The sequence below is a fragment of the Lepisosteus platostomus genome, chromosome 4 (genome assembly GCF_059453375.1).
Source record: "Lepisosteus platostomus isolate fLepPlt1 chromosome 4, fLepPlt1.hap1, whole genome shotgun sequence".
NCBI classification, from domain to species: Eukaryota; Metazoa; Chordata; class Actinopteri; order Semionotiformes; family Lepisosteidae; genus Lepisosteus; species Lepisosteus platostomus.
In genome coordinates, this window is record NC_142614.1 from 17,177,189 (window position 1) to 17,198,373 (window position 21,185).

At 34.9% G+C, this 21,185-nt stretch overlaps 1 protein-coding gene across 1 annotated transcript in view; it reads right to left on the minus strand.

Annotated features, from left to right (window-relative positions):
• The window catches only part of cntfr (ciliary neurotrophic factor receptor), a 198,987-nt gene that overhangs the window by 106,457 nt on the left and 71,345 nt on the right, over positions 1-21,185 (minus strand). The window contains exon 3 of the mRNA XM_088628780.1: positions 863-1,096. Within this exon, the coding sequence (XP_088484906.1) occupies positions 863-1,096 (234 nt within the window). The remainder of the gene's footprint in view (positions 1-862; positions 1,097-21,185) is intronic.

Genomic DNA, 21,185 nt, shown 5'->3' on the forward strand with positions numbered 1-21,185 from the left:
TGAAGAATTGTTTCAGTGTTGTGTCTTTGTCAAAAGGTCTAAAGAGCTCCTTTAGATGCAAGATTAAACTGTAATTTAGCTGCAACTGTCAGTTTCAGAATATTTGCAAGAAAAGCTGGAAACTAGATAGTATCTGTTTAATACTACAATACCAGTTTTTTTTTAGCAAAACCCATTACAAGACTCATTGAAAGTCTTTCAATGGACAAAGTTTGAAATACGTACTGTAGTATGAAATGGACAAAGAGTAAAAGAACCTTGCTTTGAGTAGGGATATAGGAATGGGGTCCAAAAAACAGAGAGTAGGTCTTAATTTAGCTGCCATCTCAATCACAAATGTAAAATTGCCAGTGGTAAAATAAAATAAATTATATCTTGATGTCCCAGAAACCAGTACAACTTCTGCTGAGATGGTGAAAAATGTGTTTATAGTAACAAAGAATGGGTTGTTTGTGACCATGCAAAGAAACTTTCATGGAAAGCTTTGGTTTTGTGAGTCACTGACATTTACCACAGAACCTTTGAGACTTTCATTCTGGTTTCTTGATATGAAAGCTGATTCACCGATGTCAATGGGTATGAATCTATGACAGTTTCACTGGGAGGGGAGTACCTAAAAGATCATTATCCATTTCATTTATGTATCATGTAATGTACTGTAACTGGTTTCTTATAGAATATTAATTGAATGCAGTGGACGGCACATTAAACATTTTGAAATTAAGTATGAACTGCAGTAATATTATAATATTTAACACAACATTTTGATATGCAGTATATAACAACTTACTAACTAAATTGAGATTAGATACATTGAAAAAAAAAGATGAATGCAGAAATAAACAAAAACGTTTGTACTCACTTCCCACACGGAGCGTAATTTGATCCCTCCGGTCTCCGTGTGGATTCTCGAAGCAGCTGTAGAATCCATTGTCGCTTATGTTGGCCCCTTTCAGGATCAGCCTTGGGCCTTCCTCCACTTTTTCCCGTTTCACGTCGGTACCGTTCACTTTCCACGTCACGGAGGCATCGTTGTCTAATGTGCCACACTGCATGGTTACGTCACTTCCAATTTTCTCATACTGGATTCTCGCTCCTGTGGGGCAAGAGGCCAGACAGTTTAGTCTTAAAGTGTACCAGATATAAGGGAAATAGCCACCACATAATGTTACTTATAGCTCTCTCCTCAAATAAATGAACTGTCTTTTCCAGAGCCTCCATTTCCTGGCTACATGTTGCTTTGGAATCAGCTTCCTGCTCTCAGTAGTAGCTCTCAATAATAACCAAGCCTCAATATGTAGAAAAAGCAATAAGAGGTCTAAAATGATCAAGGAAGAAATGAGGAAACAGATGTAATTCATATTTGTTTTGTCATATTTGTTTTGTTTGTACAACATGTAAGAAAAGCAAAGGCTCAAGCAGGAAACTCAGTTTCTGTCCACAAAATACAATATAAGAACCTCATCAAACCATATCAGACATTTCCAGTTTACTAAATGTAACTGCAAGCAAAACATTTTTTTAATGTTAGCTAATGCCAGTAAGTTTTTCTTGCTTGTTTAAATATTCATCCAGCACTCCAGTCTGTGACTTTGATGTAGAATGGGCAGCAATACTGGGATGAGGACTTGTTACTGTTCAGACAATCTAGTCAATGACTAATTACTCAGAGGACAGGCACAACTACAAAGATTTCAAAGACCAAACAATATAATCACACTGTAATGTGTTTAACTTGCCATAACTGATTTAGTTAAATTAACTGTGCTGACCAAATCTGAGTGTTTTTCATATTTCGTTTAAAAAGGAATGGGTACAGATATTTTGTTAAATTGAGGTGTTCTTTTAAATGCAATCTTTCTTTTTCTTAATTTTAGGTTTTGTCATTATTTACCTTTTGTCAATTAATATGTTGACAAAAACCAACTTACAGCAAGGGCATACAATCAGTTAATTGAAGTATTGACAGTCAAGGACAACCATTTCCACACACTTTTTCAACTAATGTAAAATATATATTTGTGACTAAATGACTGCCAGATTATCACAGTGATTGGTGGTGAAATAAAGTGAAAATCAACTAAATCTGTTGAACTACTTCGTGAACAGTTCTTACTATTTTCCTTGTGTGGAATCTAGGTTATTACAAAAAGTAAACAGAGAAAATTGCTTTTTTCATTTTACTTTGGTAAAAACCAGTGTTCACTATCAAATGGAAATGGCCTTTACTACAGTACAAATTGAACTGATAAAACTGTGCTCACTCAACATTCCCTGAGGAAATACAAGGTGCTTTTCATGAACACAGTAATAGTACTTACAGTATAATAAGGTATTATATCCTTGTTGTACACTCTGTGGTCAAAATAAATAAATAATTGAATAAATGAAGTAGCCTAAAAATCAGAATTAGAGTAACTTTGTCTTTGTTAAGACTACTGTTCAAAACCTAGCTTCAAACACTCATTATGGGAAACAAGTTTCTTTGGCAAAAAAATGCCTTGTGAAGTTTGGTTTAAATTTTGATTCAGATAAAGCACTGTCACTATTGTAATAAGGTACACAGGAAAGGTAGATGGATTCTGACACTTAATTGCTTTTAAACCAGGTTCATGACAAATAAGCTTTCCTTATATGGCCCAAAGCAGAACTCGTAGTTTTCATATACTGTATGAATGCTTTATTAATAGGTATCACATCCAGCCTAGACAATATAATAACATATTGGTAATCAATAATTATTTTGTCTTTTTATGCTTCAGCAGAGAAGTATGGTTCCTACCCCATTTACTCTTTGCCTGCCAAATGAGATACAGTACCTTTAAAATGAGCAGAGATACAACTCACTAAGATTGATTCAACACTATCACTAAAGCAAATGGCCAACAATGTACTGTAAGGGTTCAGGTCATGAAGTAAACTTTAGTATCCTCCAAGCAAACAGCTTTCCATCCAGTCTCAGCAATATTCAGATCAGGTTTTATGCACTTCAGTCCTTTGGAAAGCTGTAGAAATCTAAGTCTAGAATTGTCTTAGTCCTGCTTCAGTCTTGTGCTGTAGGACAAAATCCTCTGAAACCATACTGTGGACCTGTTTTTTCCATGCATAACTAAACAAGAAGATTAAAATCACTGTGCACAAATTGGCATTGCTAAATATATGCTTCATCTTATTTCTGTATTGAAAAAAAGAAAATGTTAATAAAGTCTGTTAGAATGTTTTAGGCTTGTACAGTATGTTTCTCCTAAATATTTTCTGACACGTTTATCCGTGGGAGCAAAAAGTTGTAAGACATACTGTACAATGCCACTCTGGGAAACTCATATTAGAAAATTTCATTTTCAAACTGGAAAGGCTTTCGTCTTCTGTAGTTAGATAATATTATGTGATTTGGTTGGAGAACAAAATGGATATTATTGAAAGAATGTAATATAGAATCCTAACATAATAACTGCATATCAAAAATCGAAAACTATTTTTTAATAATTCAGTAGTGAACATTTTTGATAAGCTTTGGAATTTCATCATGTATTTCCACTTCCCTTGTCTGCAGTACTTTCTGATTATATTGGCTTGGTTAATTTCACACATAACTGGTATTAAACCTATGCATGCAAATGGAGGCTTCACAGTCCTTTCTTAAACTAATTCTGACATTTTGTTTCTATATTGAATATACATGAGCAGAGTGTTGCCATCTTAAGAGACTAAGAACCTACAAGGAATTTCCTACTAATAAGCAAAAGATTAAAATTAAATGAAGTTCTCTCTTTAACTCTACAAACATTCCATATCCATTCACTGTGCCAATTTTTTTAGAATGAATGGCTGAACTACACAACAGCAGCTATTGATTATTACAGCATAAACATGGCTTATTTTAAATTCTTTAATTTGAATAATTTACCCTTCTTCTTTTCCTATCTTTTCAATACTTTCATCAAGAAGTACAGTCTCAGTGGCTACATTTTTCTTCATTTTTGTCAGTTTAGTCATAGTGAGACACAAAGTGTTTTTCTGGCCCTTATCTCTAAGCACTCAAAAATGGCAGGGATAGCATGTAAAAGCAGTGATCTTTTTCAGTAAACAATATTAAGAATTGTGTAATTCATCACAGCTGGTATGAATATAATTATGAACATATATTTTGTTATTTGTTATCAACATCATAAAAGTGTGACTCTGTAAGACCTCTCTTTTAATAATTTTGTGTGTGTTTTTTGTATCACAAAGATTATTCAAGAGATGGTACGGTGTTCTTCAAGAGATGATGTTTTCCTCAATTTTATTAAAATTCAGCAAGCCATTTTAATTGAAATCTTGATTTTCAGATAAAACCTGGGGGTTGAAGGAACAGAGGAGAGCCGTGAGTGGGGCCCAAGTGACTACCTTGCAAGTGAAATTTCCACTGAAAGCTTCACGAGCCAAAACATCAAGCTTGGAAAGATTTGGAAAAATTTGGCTGGGACTGCAGGGCAAAGGGCAATGTTCTGGGATGATTAGGAACAGCTGTCCTTCCCCTCAGAATGAGCCTAATAACTTAAGGAACATGATAATGGAAATACAATGAAAAAAATCATCCATGATATTAGTTGTCCCCTTAAAGTATTAAGAATGACCTACTCTAAATGTAAAGTTGGACATTGTTGGTGATGTCACTGGATCATAGAATGTTTTCCTGGATAGCCAGGAACCTCATACCACCAGAAAACACTAAGCCTTGGCTCAAAATGTAATATCCATTCCCCACACAAAACTCTCAGAGCAGTAAAGCAAAAGAGAAAATTCAGAAGACAAAAGGTCTACTTGTGAATGAAATTAAGGTAGTTGCATTGTCATGTATGGTGGTTTTGAAATGTAGATTACGTATGGTGCATATTTTGTAAAGGTCTTCTGGGATAAATCACATAACATCAACATGATTCTACCTCTAAGGGAGCTACTTCTCTTTTGTAGTGTAACTATGAATTAATATGGGACACGGTGGATGAAAACTGGTATTTTATTTGATGTGAGATTGGTACAGTAATCATTTAGTTCTTTAGATATACATTACTGTATCTCCACACCTCATAATCTGGTAAAAATATTGTATTTACTTCCATCCAAGGCCCAATACAACATGAATTATCATAAACTAATGCAGTCTTGAATTGAGAAAAATGAAACGAAAATTACATTACAAAGAGTTCTGTGGAAATAATGTCTACAAAGTTCTAAAGTGATTGTCAATAATATCTTACCTTCTTCTGTACAGGGAATATTCTTAAATATTGCACTAACTTAACTAGTACTGTATGTTTGAAATCGCAACTGTCTGCTACCTCACAATTCTTGGGGACTTGGTTCAATTCCAGGCTGTGGATGCGAGGAGTTTGCATGGTGACCCCATGTTCCCGTGGGTTTTTATTCAGGGCTCTGGTTTCCTTCCACTGTTCAGATACATTCTGTCTAGGTTACTGGTGGCTCTAAATTTTCAGTGAATGTGTCTGTCAGTGTCCTGTGATGCACAGGGCGAAGGCAGGGCTGGTTTGAGCCCTGTTCTTTTGTCACAATCCTCACAGGGATGAAAAGATTGCAGATATACACATTTTTGTTAGCTTCTTGAGAGCTCACAGAAAATCTTAATTTTATTTTATTATTAAAAAATATTAAATATGCAGTAAAAGTATCACATTAGTTTTGTAATCTCACTAAAAATTATATCATAATCAATTAATCATAAACATTATATTTCATATAATGTATGATTGCACTAAACTTGAGCCAACAAGCAATGCTGTAAACATTCTGACAATTATGTGTTTGAAGTCTATCATTCATTTGACTGTATTTTGTGTTATACTCTACTTATACACAGAAGTACATTTCTGGTACTATTTCCATGGAATCTCAAAGATAAGTAATAACTAAATTAGTTGTATGTTCAGTTATGAGCTCAGATACTTAGTGTTCTCACAATCTTCAGGGAAATGTGGAGTACACAAAATCATTAGAAGTGTGTTCTGCTTTGAAGGTCTCAGAGTTATGGCAGCTATTTTTTTTATGACTAATTCTTCTACTTTGGCAGCATCCCCGTTATTCATTTGTAAAACTCTCCCCTGACACAGAAAGTGGTTAATGTGGTCTAGTGGCATGAGGTCTGTGGTCTGGGGCTTGACCACATTTTTTTATGTTCAAAAAGTAGTAAAAAATACTGGGTGTACACTCCAGGAATAACCAACCAAAGATAACCACCAGACCTCCACTGGAACTTTTTGAGCACTTCAGATTAAATCAGTGCTGAACAAAAATGGATTAAGAAAAAAGAATGTGATCACATTTTTAATGCATTTTAATGCAATATTAACAGAAGGATATTTAACATTCATCAAAACTCACAACAACCGTGACAAGTAAAAAAAAAAAATACATGTTGACAAGTAAAAATGTGTTTTTAAAGGGAATAAATAGTGAGTTGTCATATACATAATAAGAAACAGAAAATCTGATGAATCCTCTCAATAAAAATAATCCCTTGTGACAAATGCAGTGAAGTTAAAGAAAAATAATTGCATTTGTCTTCAACAGAGGAGATTATGAGAGTATTAACAAGGCTATCCCAATGGATTACATCAGGTTGAAGTCCAGGAGGAAGTGTATTTAAAATTCAAAGGAGGGGTGGGGACACTTCTTCACAATTACCGAGCCGTGTCATTGAAGGTTACTCCCTGGAATCATTCAAGAAAAGTTTGAATAAGATTATCAGTTCAATCTGCTACTAACAATCAAACAAGAATTGTGGGCCAGATAGCATTCTTATATTTTTAGCTTTTCATATGGTCTTACTTAGTAAATATATTTGAGTTGAAACTCATTCAATTTTAAATACAGGCCCTCCAAAATGTTTAGTGACATTTATTGTTTAGAAAAGCAAAGGAAAACTGCAGTAAAGCAAAGAGAAATAAGTTAATGACAATACGAAGTATGACAGCACACTACGATATGTACTGTAAAAGTAGGTGTTGTAGACACATTGAACTGAAAAGAAAAGCTGTGAACATTTTTGGTTAACTGTCTTAAGGGACAGTATTGGCAGAAAACAAAACTGACACAGAATGCAGAAATGTGTGTAGGCATACATGAAGTTTCCACATCAAGTTTTGATGTCCTGTTGATGAGGTGCCTGTAAAAGCACTTAAGGTTTTTCCTTCTCCATTTACTGTTGCTAGTGCTACTGGTTTGGCATTACTGATTTCCTAGGCACTACCAATCACACAATATTGTCAGGAGATTCTACAGTACCATACTATTTGTGATCTTTGATGAAGAAACTAAGCAGAGCTAGCACTTACTGTAAATTAATACCTTCTTCAAATAAAACCTCTTGTGGACTCATAAAAGCATTAAATTATACAGCATGTGTTTAACAAGCTGTATAACCAGTCCCTTTTTTATTGTTAAACAGAATTTATTTGAAAGGCATATCCTGTGGTTCTTTTTTTTGCTACTTAGCGAATCTCAGAGGGCACAAGGCATGTGTTCCAATGTCGCACTGGTCAAGCCATCGGCACCACCGCATAACGGTAAAAAATAGTTCTCATTGAAGCAAAACGATCTTAAAGAAAAGAAGCTCAAATCATTCAAGTTACAAGGATACTTCACAAAGAGTCTCATAACCTTACGGAGCTGTTGTTTAATAGCGTCCAGTTGCACATTCCAAGCGCCTACAACTATAGAAGCAAACACACATTTCCCAGACTCTTCCCAGTTTCCGCTTAAGGCACCCTAAAACTTTCAAGGTTTCAAAAGAGTGTAGGGCGGGGCTGCAGTTTATAGCTATAACACTGGAATGTAAATAACCTGAGGCTTTAACAGATGTGCTCTTACACAGCCCAGCGTGCCTGCAGTATCACCTTATAACAGTTCGCCACTCCAGTTTTTCAAGCAGGATACAGTGATGAGCCATGTGAGAGAAGGCTAAGAAAACACCTGCATGTCATTAAAGCGTCTGAAATCAACAATGTCCGTACACAATATAATGTAATAATAGAAGCTTTGCCATCAAAAATAGTATTTTTGTTTTTCATTCACTGAGCTCATATGGATGAAATGCCTTGAAAGCATTTTTTCAATCTTTAAAAAACAACAAAAACCAGCATCTTTTGTGTTAAATAAAAAAATCAGAACCCAGTATGATAAATATCAATTCAACTCTGACAGTGTAGAGTTTGAATACTGAACCAATGCATGTTGTACTTTGCCTGTCGTACTGTACATACTGTACAAGGAGCAAAAAGGCTTGTATAAATGTGGTGTGCAAAATTAGTTTTCATTACACTAAAAAAATAGGAGTATTCCACATGGAAAATGTGTTGTACATTTAAATTATCGAAAGACGTTGAAGCAAATTTGTATTCAACAGGAAAAATAATCTTCAGTCCTGCCTAGTGTCATGCAGCTTTTAAAAGCACAATATTGCATTTCACACTTTTTCATCATTCCTATTTCATGATTCAGCAACAATCCAGATATAATTTATTGACTGTGTTTGCTGAGAGGAAATAATTTTTTTTCCAATAAAAACCTAGCCACAGTAAAAGCCCACAGGTAAACAGGCTGCCTTAAATTGGTATGACAGTTGTACGCTGGACAAGATGGAAGACTGAGTTAAAAATACTCTCTTCTAGAATAGTCTACACTAGCTATTATTATATGAAATATCCATGAGTCTCCGCTTAGCAATTGATCAGGTCTGATTTTCTTTCTGCTGCTATTTTTGTGCTTGTCTAAATTGAGTACGGCAACTGATATGTTGTCTCTGAGGAAATATTGTATTTATTTGGATTTGGATTTTAAAAGCACATACAGTACATAGACGCCATGACATAAGGACTCTAAATAGGACATAAATAATCTAAACAGTTGAAAAAACAGCTAGGTACTGTACATTTAAGACATATTGTAGAAATGTGTTTCTAAAAAAAATTATGAAAGTAAACAACAAAACAGAAATATTGGAGTGACCAAAGCGGCAGTTAAGTTTTTACATCTTAAAAGATGCTAATTAACCAACAGGGGAAACTGTAACATGGTAGAAAATGTTTTAGAATTATAACTCATATTTCTTTTATTCAGAGAAATGCAGTCCATTTTGTTAATTTTGATGTTCAGTGTTCAGTGAATCTGGCAAAAGTCTGACATGGATCTAGTTACCTAAACCTAGGGTGTCCCATTCAAGAACAGTCTGGAAAGAACAGATGATGAGAGGAGAGAGAACAATGGATAGCAGTTGACATCCATTGGACATTTGGCTGTCATACACTAACAAAAGGTGAGGAGCAAATTTCCCTGCTGATAAGCAAACCTCTCAACTCACTTCTGCCCCCCAGCACCATCCCCCACCACTTTTGTACAGCCTCACCTCCGTCAAGTGAAGGTCATTTTTCTTGATTGGATTCCAACTACAGACCTTCAAAGGAGGTAGAAGTCGCCAAAATAAGCCCACTGTGCAATTCAACCAATTTTCCACCTCATCTGCCTCACCCTTGTGATCAGCATTTGAAGTTCTCAGTGCTAATTAGCCACACACTGCTGGGGACAGAGGGCCGCCTTACTTTGCCTGCACACGTCCACCTTCTGCTGAGACTCCACTTGGGTTTTGCTTGTGAAAGGATGGGTGTACTTCATTTAAGCTTTGGTCAGTTCTCTACAGGGAGAAGGGAAGCAAAGTAAACAAGAACGGATTTGTTCTTTTCTAAGCCAGACTGGTTTGCAGATGGGATGAGAGTTCTACTGACCCCACCGGATGTGGGAAACCCAACCACTATCTGCAGTCATATCCATCTGTTTCTGTTCTCACCAGATTTGGAAGAGATGCTCAGTGGTTGAGAGTGCACAGCTTTGCGCTGGAGCTGAGACTGGCTTCCTGTAAAAAGGCATTGGAATTTGAGCTGATTTAGGCCTTGTTCAGAATGCATTTCCTTAAATCTCTACGTCGTATTCAACTGCAGTCTTCAGCTTTGATATGGCTTCCTCTGTCTTCCCTAATGCCTTTGGAGAAGATTTCAATTCAATGCAGGTATTTATAGAAGGGGTAGAGAACATATCATTAGATTGTTAGCTTTGTTAAGTGAGACACAGAGATAAGGCTTATTACCTCAGACAAAAGCAGAAATTCAATTGGATTTAATTACTGAAATAAATTAGGAACCACTGCTTTTTGAAACATTTCCTAAATTCACCAATTACAGTCCAACATACCACTCTGTGCTACCAAAAAGATGATTTGGTTGTCATGTCAGGAAATGAAAAAAAAAAGTTGTGACATGGATTTAAAGTTTATATGCAAAATATTAATTGAAAAAGAATCTTCTTTCCACCAGTCCACTGAGGGTTGTAATAATTTGATCCAGAGTTTTTTTTCTCACTTTTACACTTTTTTTTTTTTTAGTCTGGAGATGCATCTCTTCTGTGCTTCAATGTCCCCAGTGCTTGAAACGCTCTTAGAATAAAGCCTCCAAAACCACCACGTCTCTTTTTCTTGTGTTGTTGGTGTCACTACACTGATTGGAGCTGCTGTCTTCCTGGTATCTGAACTTCAGCATTTGTCATAGTGGCTGCTGCCTTGAGCTTCTAGGTTGTGAAGTGGAGCAACATGTTTGGCAAAGTGATACTATAATTTAATATATCATTTATCCTATTTGATCAATGAATTAATTTACCCCCCACACAAAAATAATTCTTATGTTTTAGTCAGCGATTTCTAATGTAATACCCTCAGCATGACAAACTTTGTGTTTACGTTTATACTTTGTGAGTGCAATAATGACCCTAAATAATGACACAACAATAACATAATAATAATGACATATTTAAATCACAAAAGTGGAAAATATGATTTTGAAATTGATATACTGGGGCACATTAACCTTAACACATAAGCAAAGTGTAACCAGCCTGAATATACTGTAGTTTGAGACTTATTGAGTAGAGAAAAATAGATGGAGATATAGGAAGTTGTGTGAAAGAACTGGTCTTTTCTGTTCTGTATTCACAACATGTATGGTCACTTGCTTTGTTAAGCGCCTCGTGGCAATCTTGTTGTGAAAGGCGCTATATAAAAATAAATTGAATTGAACTACACTGTATGTACTGTAGCTCTTGTTCCCAACCAGTGGAGCTGATTCTTTCTTTGTTAGTTTTATTCCACTAGGATTATCCTCATTGTTTTAATTTCTGTTGAATATTTTTTTTAGGAACAGCACTGGTTAAAAATGAAGCAGCAATAACAGTAATCTAAGTCTCAGAAATTATATGAATTATATTATGATCAAGAATGATTCAAAATCTTTTTAACTTAATCAGAGCTTTTATTGATTTGAAGACTTTACAATCTGTTTTTTTCTACTGTGAATGCTGTAATACACAAATACAGAAGTAATGAAGATTTATATCTGTTGTGCTCTTGTGGCTTCTGAAAGAAAGCATTCATCCACAGAACTCAATATTTATTTTTTTAGCCAATGTGCTGTGGGCATGAACCAAGTTATGAACCAGACATTTTTGACTGTACTTTTCTGTGCATCTCATTCAAAAGCATAGGGAAATCCCATTTAACATGGTTAACATCTAGATAATATAAAATGAAATAAAATCAATTAAACCCAGTAGAAAAGCTATGACCCATGCATATTTATTGTTGGCAAATTTGGAAAGGATTATTAAAATTCCTCAATGTATAGGTATTGGTGGACTTCTACTAAAAATTATTTACTGGAGATGCTTTACTGAAATTCTCTTTACTCCACTGAGCTTATTAAGCAGGTACTGTAACAGAAACTGTAACAGATATATGCCAAATACTGTTAATATATACATTTATAATAAAGATGGAAAGTTCTGTGGCTATTCCCCTCCACCTCTGCCCCTGTGGTACAAGTCAATTTTGGTCTTGAAAGCTAGCTGAATGTTTATGGTCCCCTGACTTCCCCACAGAAAGGCCTATTACCTGCTCCTTCATAGCTAGCAGGGACTCTATTTTCTTCTCTTCCTAAATATGCAGCAGGAAGCAGTGCTGTACTGTGTTTCATTTTCCCTGTCTCCCACATAGCATACGTGAACCTATGGGCTTCAGACTAGTACAGTAGGTTCTAAAGATTCAAATATACAGTCATCAGCAAAAATACGATGACCCATGCAAGGACAGCTGCACTCCAATTTGCCAGTGGGGGGTAACTGTCTCTTCTCATGCATGCTCGGATGCTCCCTGGACTATCAGTGGTAATTCAAACAGCAATGAAAATTGAACTGAAAATGTAAACAATGTGGCCGGGCAGATCTTTTCTGGTGTTGTGTCAGAAGGTAGTCAGATTGCAACCTTGGAGGAATTGCAGTGGTAACACATATCCCAGCCCCCGTACATGCTACTGTAATGAATTCTGATGCGGGTGTTTAGTAGCATTAAGGAGGGATTCAACAGGCATCCAGGTTTTCCCACTTTGAGGAACTGAAATAGGTGAGGTGACAGAATGAGCTCTTCCATCTCCAGACAGCTGTCAAAGCAAACCACAGCAGACACTCTGAGGTGAGATGTAGCTCTCTTTAGTGTAAAGAGAAGAAAACATCCTTTTTGTATTGCAAGAACTTTAAGAATTGTATAAGCTGCAACAGGAATACTTGTTTGTGATATTGCTTAAACTAATGGAGCTTTGCAGATCAGCTTTTAGGATTAAAATAATAAACCAAAATAATCCTTTAAGCTGCCTCCAGTATATCATATTGTATAATAGGATTGGGCCATTATATGACATTTGACAGTCATTCACAAGTGATTTCTCTAGGATTCCAGTTACATGTATTATATATTAATAATGATCTAGTTCAGTATGAGATAAAAGTTCAGTGCAATCACACTGTTTTATACACATACAAAAATACTCACATCTGTAGGGATGTGTAGTTAAATCAGTGCTAGAACTGAGCAAGCATGGAAAGGAAAGCATTTTCAAATGGAAGATGTTTATTTCATGAACTCAACTTAATTAATGTTCTGTGTATTTATTGTAAAATAGGCTTGTTCTGAGACCAAAGGATAAGAACCCTAAAGATACATTTTCAGGCCCCCCACTTAAAATATTTCGTTCAACTGCACAGAAACTATATGCTCAATATGCTCAATATCTTATCATGCTTCACTCGATGCTACTCTGAAGATTTCTCTTTCTTGAGATTCAGGAAGTCTATATTTCTTGATAAAAAATAATTTTCAGCTAGAATTCCATTGCCTGACATTTCAGGGTACATGCTCTTTGCTGAAAATGTACTTCTGGAATGCAGATTGAGTAGGACTTCTAGAATGCAGATTGAGTAGCAATAGTCATGTTGGAAATGAATATTCCAGAAGGTCATTCCCTTTATACATATAAAACTTTTTTGTTTCGCTGCATCCTATTGGTATGCACTGAATTGTTTTAGGCTTCATCAAAAGGTTGTTTGCTCTCTTTCTGCTCCTAGCTCCAGTCTGTATATAAAATGTGAAGCTGTCTCCCTATTATTATAGGTTTCAATCTGAGAAAGGATACGGAGCACTCTCCAATGCCCAGAGGCTGTTTTTTTCTATTCTGATGAAATTTGACCACTACAGAGTAGCAATTGTTGATTTTTCTTCTCATCTTTAAATCAAACCCTTGCCTTTCAAACGAATGCTAACCTTTGCTGGCATGCATACAAAACAGCAGGCCACTTAAGAAGCTTTACTGTAGAACAGTGTCATGAATAACATTTTTTTCTCTTTCTAAAAAATTCAATCCACTCGGTGCAAAAAAAAAACCTTTATTAGAAAATGCAAAAACTTTCCTAGTCAAGGGTTACAGCTCTCACAGCCTGCCCTAGGAAAACACATATTGCTTTCTTTAATGGTGCTGTGAGTGATTGACAGCATTTTCATTACACACTGCTGAAGCACAGAAATGCCCATACTAATCCTTCTTGTAACGCCTGGCTCGGCTAAGTAGTTTCTCAAAAACTATTTCAAATGCTCCTGCAGCCTCAAAGTCACATTAACACTTTTAGTTAAAATCCTGTGTGTCAATCAGCAGAAGAAAGAAAAGCAGCAAATGTAAATTTGTAAATACAAATTTACAATTGCATGATTAAAATCGATACATTTTTAATTTAAGGTTTTTGCAGGTAAACCACAGTATAAAATTTATGACGTAATTCACATTAGCTTTCTCCGTTGATTGTGGTTTGTTTTAAAACATTTCATTAGACCATTTTCTACACAGCAAATGTCCAAGCATCATGGAAAACTGAAGGTTACAAAGAGGGTATCCTTTCTTTAACATGCAAAGAAAAAGGGCTGTATCATTGACAATCAAAAAGTGTCATTTGGCTCTGACAAAGTTGTTCAATAATAACAGCATCCTATTTGAAGAAAAATTAATACAACATTTAAATATTGACAAGACTCTTAAATACAAATGTTAACATCTGCTCTACATTAAATGTTACCATCTATTTTTTAAGCTTTTTGCTTCAGAAAATATGTTTCCAACTTTCCAGAATATGATTTTGACTATGAAGGATTGAGGAAAAGAGAATAAGCCATTTTTCGTCTGAAGCACTACAAGTGCTTCTTCAAGAAGCCTAAGCATTAAGAAGGTATAAACATTGGGAAATTTCAGAAAAACAGCAGAGATTTTGATAGAACCTGGAGAAGAGACAGAAACAACTTTTCATAAAGAGTCTCATTCCACTGGCAAGTGGAATAATGTAACTGTCATTCTCCTTTACAATGATGGAAAGAAGAACAACCTGACGAACTACAGATGCATAAGGTTTCCTTCAATGCACAGAAATGATACTATGCAGACAGTTCACTATCTCATTACGTCCAAGAGGACTTGGATTACACCCAGCCAAGACAACAGCTAGATTTGGGAGCAGATACAGAATTTTTTCTCAATGAAGTTGACCTTACTTTTAAAAATGCTACAGTACATTGTGTTCTTCTGTATCCAAACATGGAAAAGAGAGGGATATAACTGTCAACGGCTTCAAACTGTGTGGTCAGCTTCCTTTCTTTGTATGTAATTGCTTTGACAGCACAACTAGGTTATTTGCATGAATACTGCCGTCTAATTTTTTGCGATGTTCATTGGAGGATGCATGTGGGAGAACATGTAGTCCATGAGAGCTAAATACTAAAGCTGTGTCTGTGATAAAATGCAGACACACTGGTCAGAGGTAGGATTTCTGTTCACTACTCAGAGTAAGTTTCCTACATCTTTACTGTAATATTCTGGCAAGAATTCTTAAATCAATTTAAAATTTCCCTGGAAGCAGGTGACAGTATGCCAAAGTTGGAGATTCATGTTGGTAAAAATGTGTTTTTGTAAACTTTCACAGTGAACTGAAAACCCTGGTGTAAAAGGACTTGAAACACACATCTGTATATAAGAGATGAAAGAGCAAGCTCTTTAGCATCAAGTACAGAAAAAGAAAATTAATTAGATTACAGAAAAGGCATTTGGTCCTTGATATTATGTATTAGAACACAGACTGTCTGAGCTTAGGCTAATATCAAAACGGTGGAAAGAATAGTCATAAATCACCACAGACAAATGTATAAACACATAAGTACAAGAAATGCAAAGTACAGTATTTTTAAAGAATTGCTTATAACAGAAAAATAAATGGGCCCTGAAATTCAGATTAAAATTAAATCCACATCAGCCATTTTTGGAAAATTGCTAAAAAAGCAAGCCTACTTAGTGCACAGCTTTTTGGAACTGATGCAATAGCATCATCTGCAAAGGCATACTGATAACCCATTTTAAGGAATTTCTGCTAATGCAATTCTCTCATCTGAGAGTCTCATGACTCTTAGCAGGGATGAACATCTGATTATGATTTTGATGTGACAGTATCACAGGTTTTGAAGCTGCTTTTCAAATGAACCAGAAAAAAGAATGTAAGAATAGATTTTGAATTACTGGATATTGCACTGTAAAAATGTCTTTAAAATATACTGCAATAAAATACGTATTAGAAATATGAATATTTAGACACACACAAGCACTTTTAGTGAAAGACATTAGAATCAATAAAATGTATTGTGTTTTTAGTGTCTCTCAGTATATTTAACATGTAACGTTCAAAATAGCACGTTGTATCTGAAATTTAAACAGTTACTGTATGTAATAAATGTATTCAATTTTATTCAAGCGTGTTTCAAAACATTGTAGTTTTCTAACATTTTTTAAAAGATTGGAATTATAGATATACACACACTATGTAACATACAGTACTATAGGGTATGTTTCTTATATTGTGTTTCCCTTCCCTATGGGGCCCCAGTAGAAATGTTGCAAAAAGCACAAGCTGCTGATATTTCTTTCTGGAGAGTGATGTCTCCTGCCATGATATACCAGATTCACATAAAAGTCCCAGACAGGTTCAATACATAACAATAACAGGAGACACTGCACTAAACTTCAATGATGTAATGTAACCATTCTGTGCCATTTTGTTACTCTTTAAAAGTAAACCAGTGCAGACATGAACCCATCAAAAAGTTGTCATTTCCCAAAGAATGGTGAGCTGTCATATGCTGGCTGCTCTGCCTCTTCCCATTAGCCTACAGAAGACAGAATTTTCAAGGACCGCTGTGAATAAACTGTCTGGCTGTAAGTCTACTTGAGGGTGGTCACAGAAGTCATGAAAGTAGGCTAGACACAAAAATAAAGTGCAAAACCAGCGATTGTTTACTCAAAATGCTCTTATGCAAGGGAAAAAAATCTTTACAAGAGGAAAACAAAGCATACCACAAACGTAATAAACTGGAGTTCATTAAACTCCAGGGAGCTTCTCATTATTAGTTCTAAAGAAACAGCTCTGAAACAGCACACAGACCAAAATACTACCAAACAAAAAGACTAACACAACACTATTTGTTGCACCATGAGTGCCAGGTTAAGTACCCTAAACTCTAGCAATGGTTCCACATGGACCAGTGAGCCTCTTTGTAAACTGGAGATGAGTCAGGTTCTGTAATCTGACATACTGTAAGTGGTGGAACAGACAGGAGACAACGATAATACTCTTGTGGATGAACAACAGGAAATAATATATACATAACGGCCAATACACAATGGAAATGTTAATATTCATACTTGCAGTGAGAGTGGGTATACTCAAAGATTAAATGTCCTTCCTTTACATATTTTCCAGGATGACAACCATGATAGGTGAATAATGAAGATGAAAGATTAAGAGAGACCTACGTAATTAGAGGGTATGCAACAGTCCTTCATCACAGCTATTACAAAATGTTAGAAATGATGTGCTTTTACTGTTCATGTTTTTGAAAGTACACTTTAAATGAGGTTTAAATGTCACAAATTTGGTTCATATATTTGCATTTGAATCGCTGAAACCCTTTTGAGATTGGTTTGATTGTTTTGAACATGATTAATATTGATTTACTTATCTATTGATCTCCTGAACCTAGTTGACAGATTAAACTTTTTAACCACTGTTTGGCAGCATCTGAGATCTACAGATATTCAACCCTCAGCTTTACAGAAAATAAAATAGCAACCTTAATTGGAAAGAATGTTAAAGTTAGAAGACTATTTCTCAACTCATTTATTGTAAGCTCGTTTTAAAGATTTATTTCAGTGTGCATTGTTAGCTATATTCAAGATACAATAAACACTTCAGCTTCTTCTGACTTCACAATAGGTCAAGATTCTCTACAGCTAAACTGAATAGTCTTTGTAAGACAGAAATCTTAGTCCGCTGCATAGTAGAGAGGAAAAGCAATTTAATTCTAATTCACTTTAAACCAATTTCAAGACTGAAACCATGAATTTCCTGCTGAAGGTTGGTACAAAAAACTGAATGTCTTCAAAACTTTGAACTTTACTTCCTACTTTAAAAAGAATATATCTAAAACATAAACTCACTCTACAGCTGTAAAATTAGAAAACAAACAATGATGTGAAAAGGTGTGTAATGTAAAGACAAAAATCTTGATATTTATGCACTCTCACAGCTGACACCTCTGGCTTCTTGAACAAGTAACCACAAAATACGGGTTACCAAAGACAGAGAAACCTGCTATATTACAGAGAGGGTTCATCCCAGTGTGTTCACCTCTTTCTAGATAACCTAAATTATGGGGGATTGAGCCACTCAGACCCCTCCAATAACAATGAAATCTCTTACACAGCTATGTAAGCCATGCCTCTGTTGTAGAAATTTGGTGCTATTGCTTTCTTGAGACTGGTGTCACTGCAACAGTGAGAACTGTAACAGTTGCACATTAAATCTGTCTTTTTCTTCTGAAGATACAGTATAAATATTTTAAACAAGGACATTCTTAAACAAAATGTTGGTATAATGTGTGTGGTTCCTCTTGAAACCATCACATTAATAAAGTTAAATGAGGAGATAACAGAAGGAATAAAGTTTTGGATCATGGTAATTATGTTGAGATGAGTAAGTATGTTAAAAAATTGCAATGTTAAAAATCATTTTGCTAATCCATCTTGAAAAGCTTCTACATTGTACAATAATTTGTATTGGAATTAAAAAAAAAATGAAACTGCATGACTGAGGTTAACTTTTCTTCAAACAAATATTCATTTTTTTTTAAAGCTAAAGAACATGGAAATCTTGCTTGACCGAAGGTTGAAAAATTCTTCATCAGATTATCCCAGAGGTGGGATTAGTTTCTAAAAGCTCCTTTAATCCTTAAATCATAGCGCCTTGGTTCTTTACTGGTTTCTAATATGCTGAATGTTAAGAATGCTTGGTACTTATGTAAGAAACACACCAGATCAATACAAATTTTTTTAACAGCTCAAGATCAAAGACAGCATCAGGTTTAGAATAAGCAGTGCATTAAATTCTAAACATACATTTCTTTTCATTTCAGGACATTTTTTCACATTTCTGTTCTCGATTATGTATTAATTAATTCCTTTATTTCCTGTGGCTGTAACCAACTCGAAGTGCAAGCAAATGTTCATTGCATTGAGGCAACCAGTGCAGGCATGCATACATATACAAAAGGTCTTTTATTTTTTATTTTTTCTTAAAAAGGATTCATATCACATTTCAATAAGAAGAAATTAAATGAAAGCAGCACAGGAATGTATCTGGTCGCTGTCTTCCAGACCATTTCTGGATTCCAGAGCATTAATGTTGTTTTTGTAACATTGTGACCAGAATTGTACACAATATTCTAAACACGTTCTTTCTAGTGCATTTCACAATTTTTATGGTAACATCCCTTGATTTAATTTCTGCATTTATAATTATATATCCTAACATTGTTTGCCTCTTTTATTGCTTTCACACACTGTGTAGAAGATGAGGATGAAAAATACAGAAAATAACCAAGGTGAATCACCTACCAAGGGCTCCTGTGTGGTATATAGGAATGTATGTAGGATCTACAGTACATTGTGTAATATCTAGGAAGTGGAGACCAGTGAACAGGTGCATACTGTAAGTGTCAAAGTCCTACAAGAGGAAGTGAACAGAATCCTACAAGACAAAAAAAAAAGCTTCAGAGATGTGCACAGATGTACTGCTTCCAGGAGTGACCAAACAATATGCTAGCCTGTAAACTTCACAGTAGACACCCTTGTTGATGACAAATTCTACACTGTGTAATGAATTTATCCAAGTCTATGATAAACAAAATGTCAACACTCCTGCTGCAAAAAGTATTTTCCTAATAATAACTTTGTAGATTTACTGTATTGTGCATATACTGTACGTGACAAGTTTCCTTTGATCCTAAGTAGATTTTTCATCTGTTTCTGTTTTTTTTCCTAAGCATTCTGGATCATTTCATTTTTATTGCAAAGGCTAGCTAATATGTCATGTAAATTTCAAAGTATTTGTAATTATATACGTATCAGGGTTTAAATACTTTTTGAACAAAGGGCAGTCAAGATGATATTGGATAATGGCTGGATACAGACAGACCCCCATTAATTATTTTAGAAATGTTTTAAATTGTTTTTTCTATTTATGATCTGAGATATAAGATGGAATAGATTACTTTCTATGTTTCTATGTTTTTATTCACATATCTTTTTTTAATGAATTGACTAATCGAATGTCAACATTTCTTACTGATCCAGCCACATAGGGATTTCAAGCCATGGTTGTAGCCAAGACTTATTTTACTAAATGTCTCCTCACCCATGTGAGAAGTACTATTGGCACTATACGTAACTTGAACAAGGTTAAGTTTGCAAAAGACTTTTAAACTAATTGCAAACTCCCAAGATCATTTCAAAAGGGTATGCAATGTTATTAGCATACAATCTCCCATGGAATGTTTGGAAAAGCAGATTGTTTTATTTTGCATGATATTTCCTCCACTTTGCACAGGTCTTTTGTAGTATCAATAATTTCAACTTGCATTGTGGTGCATTTGGCCTATGCAAACCTGTCTCTTTTTTGTTTATATAATCTTGACTAAGTTACAGTACATCAATTTAAATGTGTGTTGTAAATATTAAATTCCTTCTGGATTCCTCTGCAAATTATTCATAAATAGCATTCTCAGATTTCTGTTGATTAAGCTTTTCTTCTTCTTCAAGTGAATTATACATTCTTAGAAACAATTACTTACGATTAAAGGCAAAAATAATAAATAGAACAAAGATTTAAATAGTCCATCAGAACAAATGCCTGTAGTAGTAGCAGAAAGTGAAAATTATGGCTTACTCGAATCACTCAAATTAAGACACTCGATATCAGAAAGAGTTGTGGTTTGACTCCTCCATAAAATAGATAGTGATTTGTCAAAGGTAAAGGCTTTCCAGTGTCTTAATTTATTTTATTCATTTTTGTTATTATTCAATAATTTATATTTATTAATTGGAATTTGATTGGTATTAAATGCTACAGTATGTGTACCACATTGTTTCATCAAGCATCTGAATCCTGTTACAGTTAAACATACTATACTGTATATCAGGAGGTAAATGAATCGCTTTCAGCTCAATCTAATTCTGAATAATGTTGAGAGTACCACCTTGTAAAACAGGACACATAATTAGTGTTTTCTTACTGGCTAAATTATTCTTGACAGAAGCCTAATTTACAAAGTACTGGTCATTCTTTGTCGCAACATTTGTTGTATTAATAGAACATGCAAAAACCAACATCTGAGG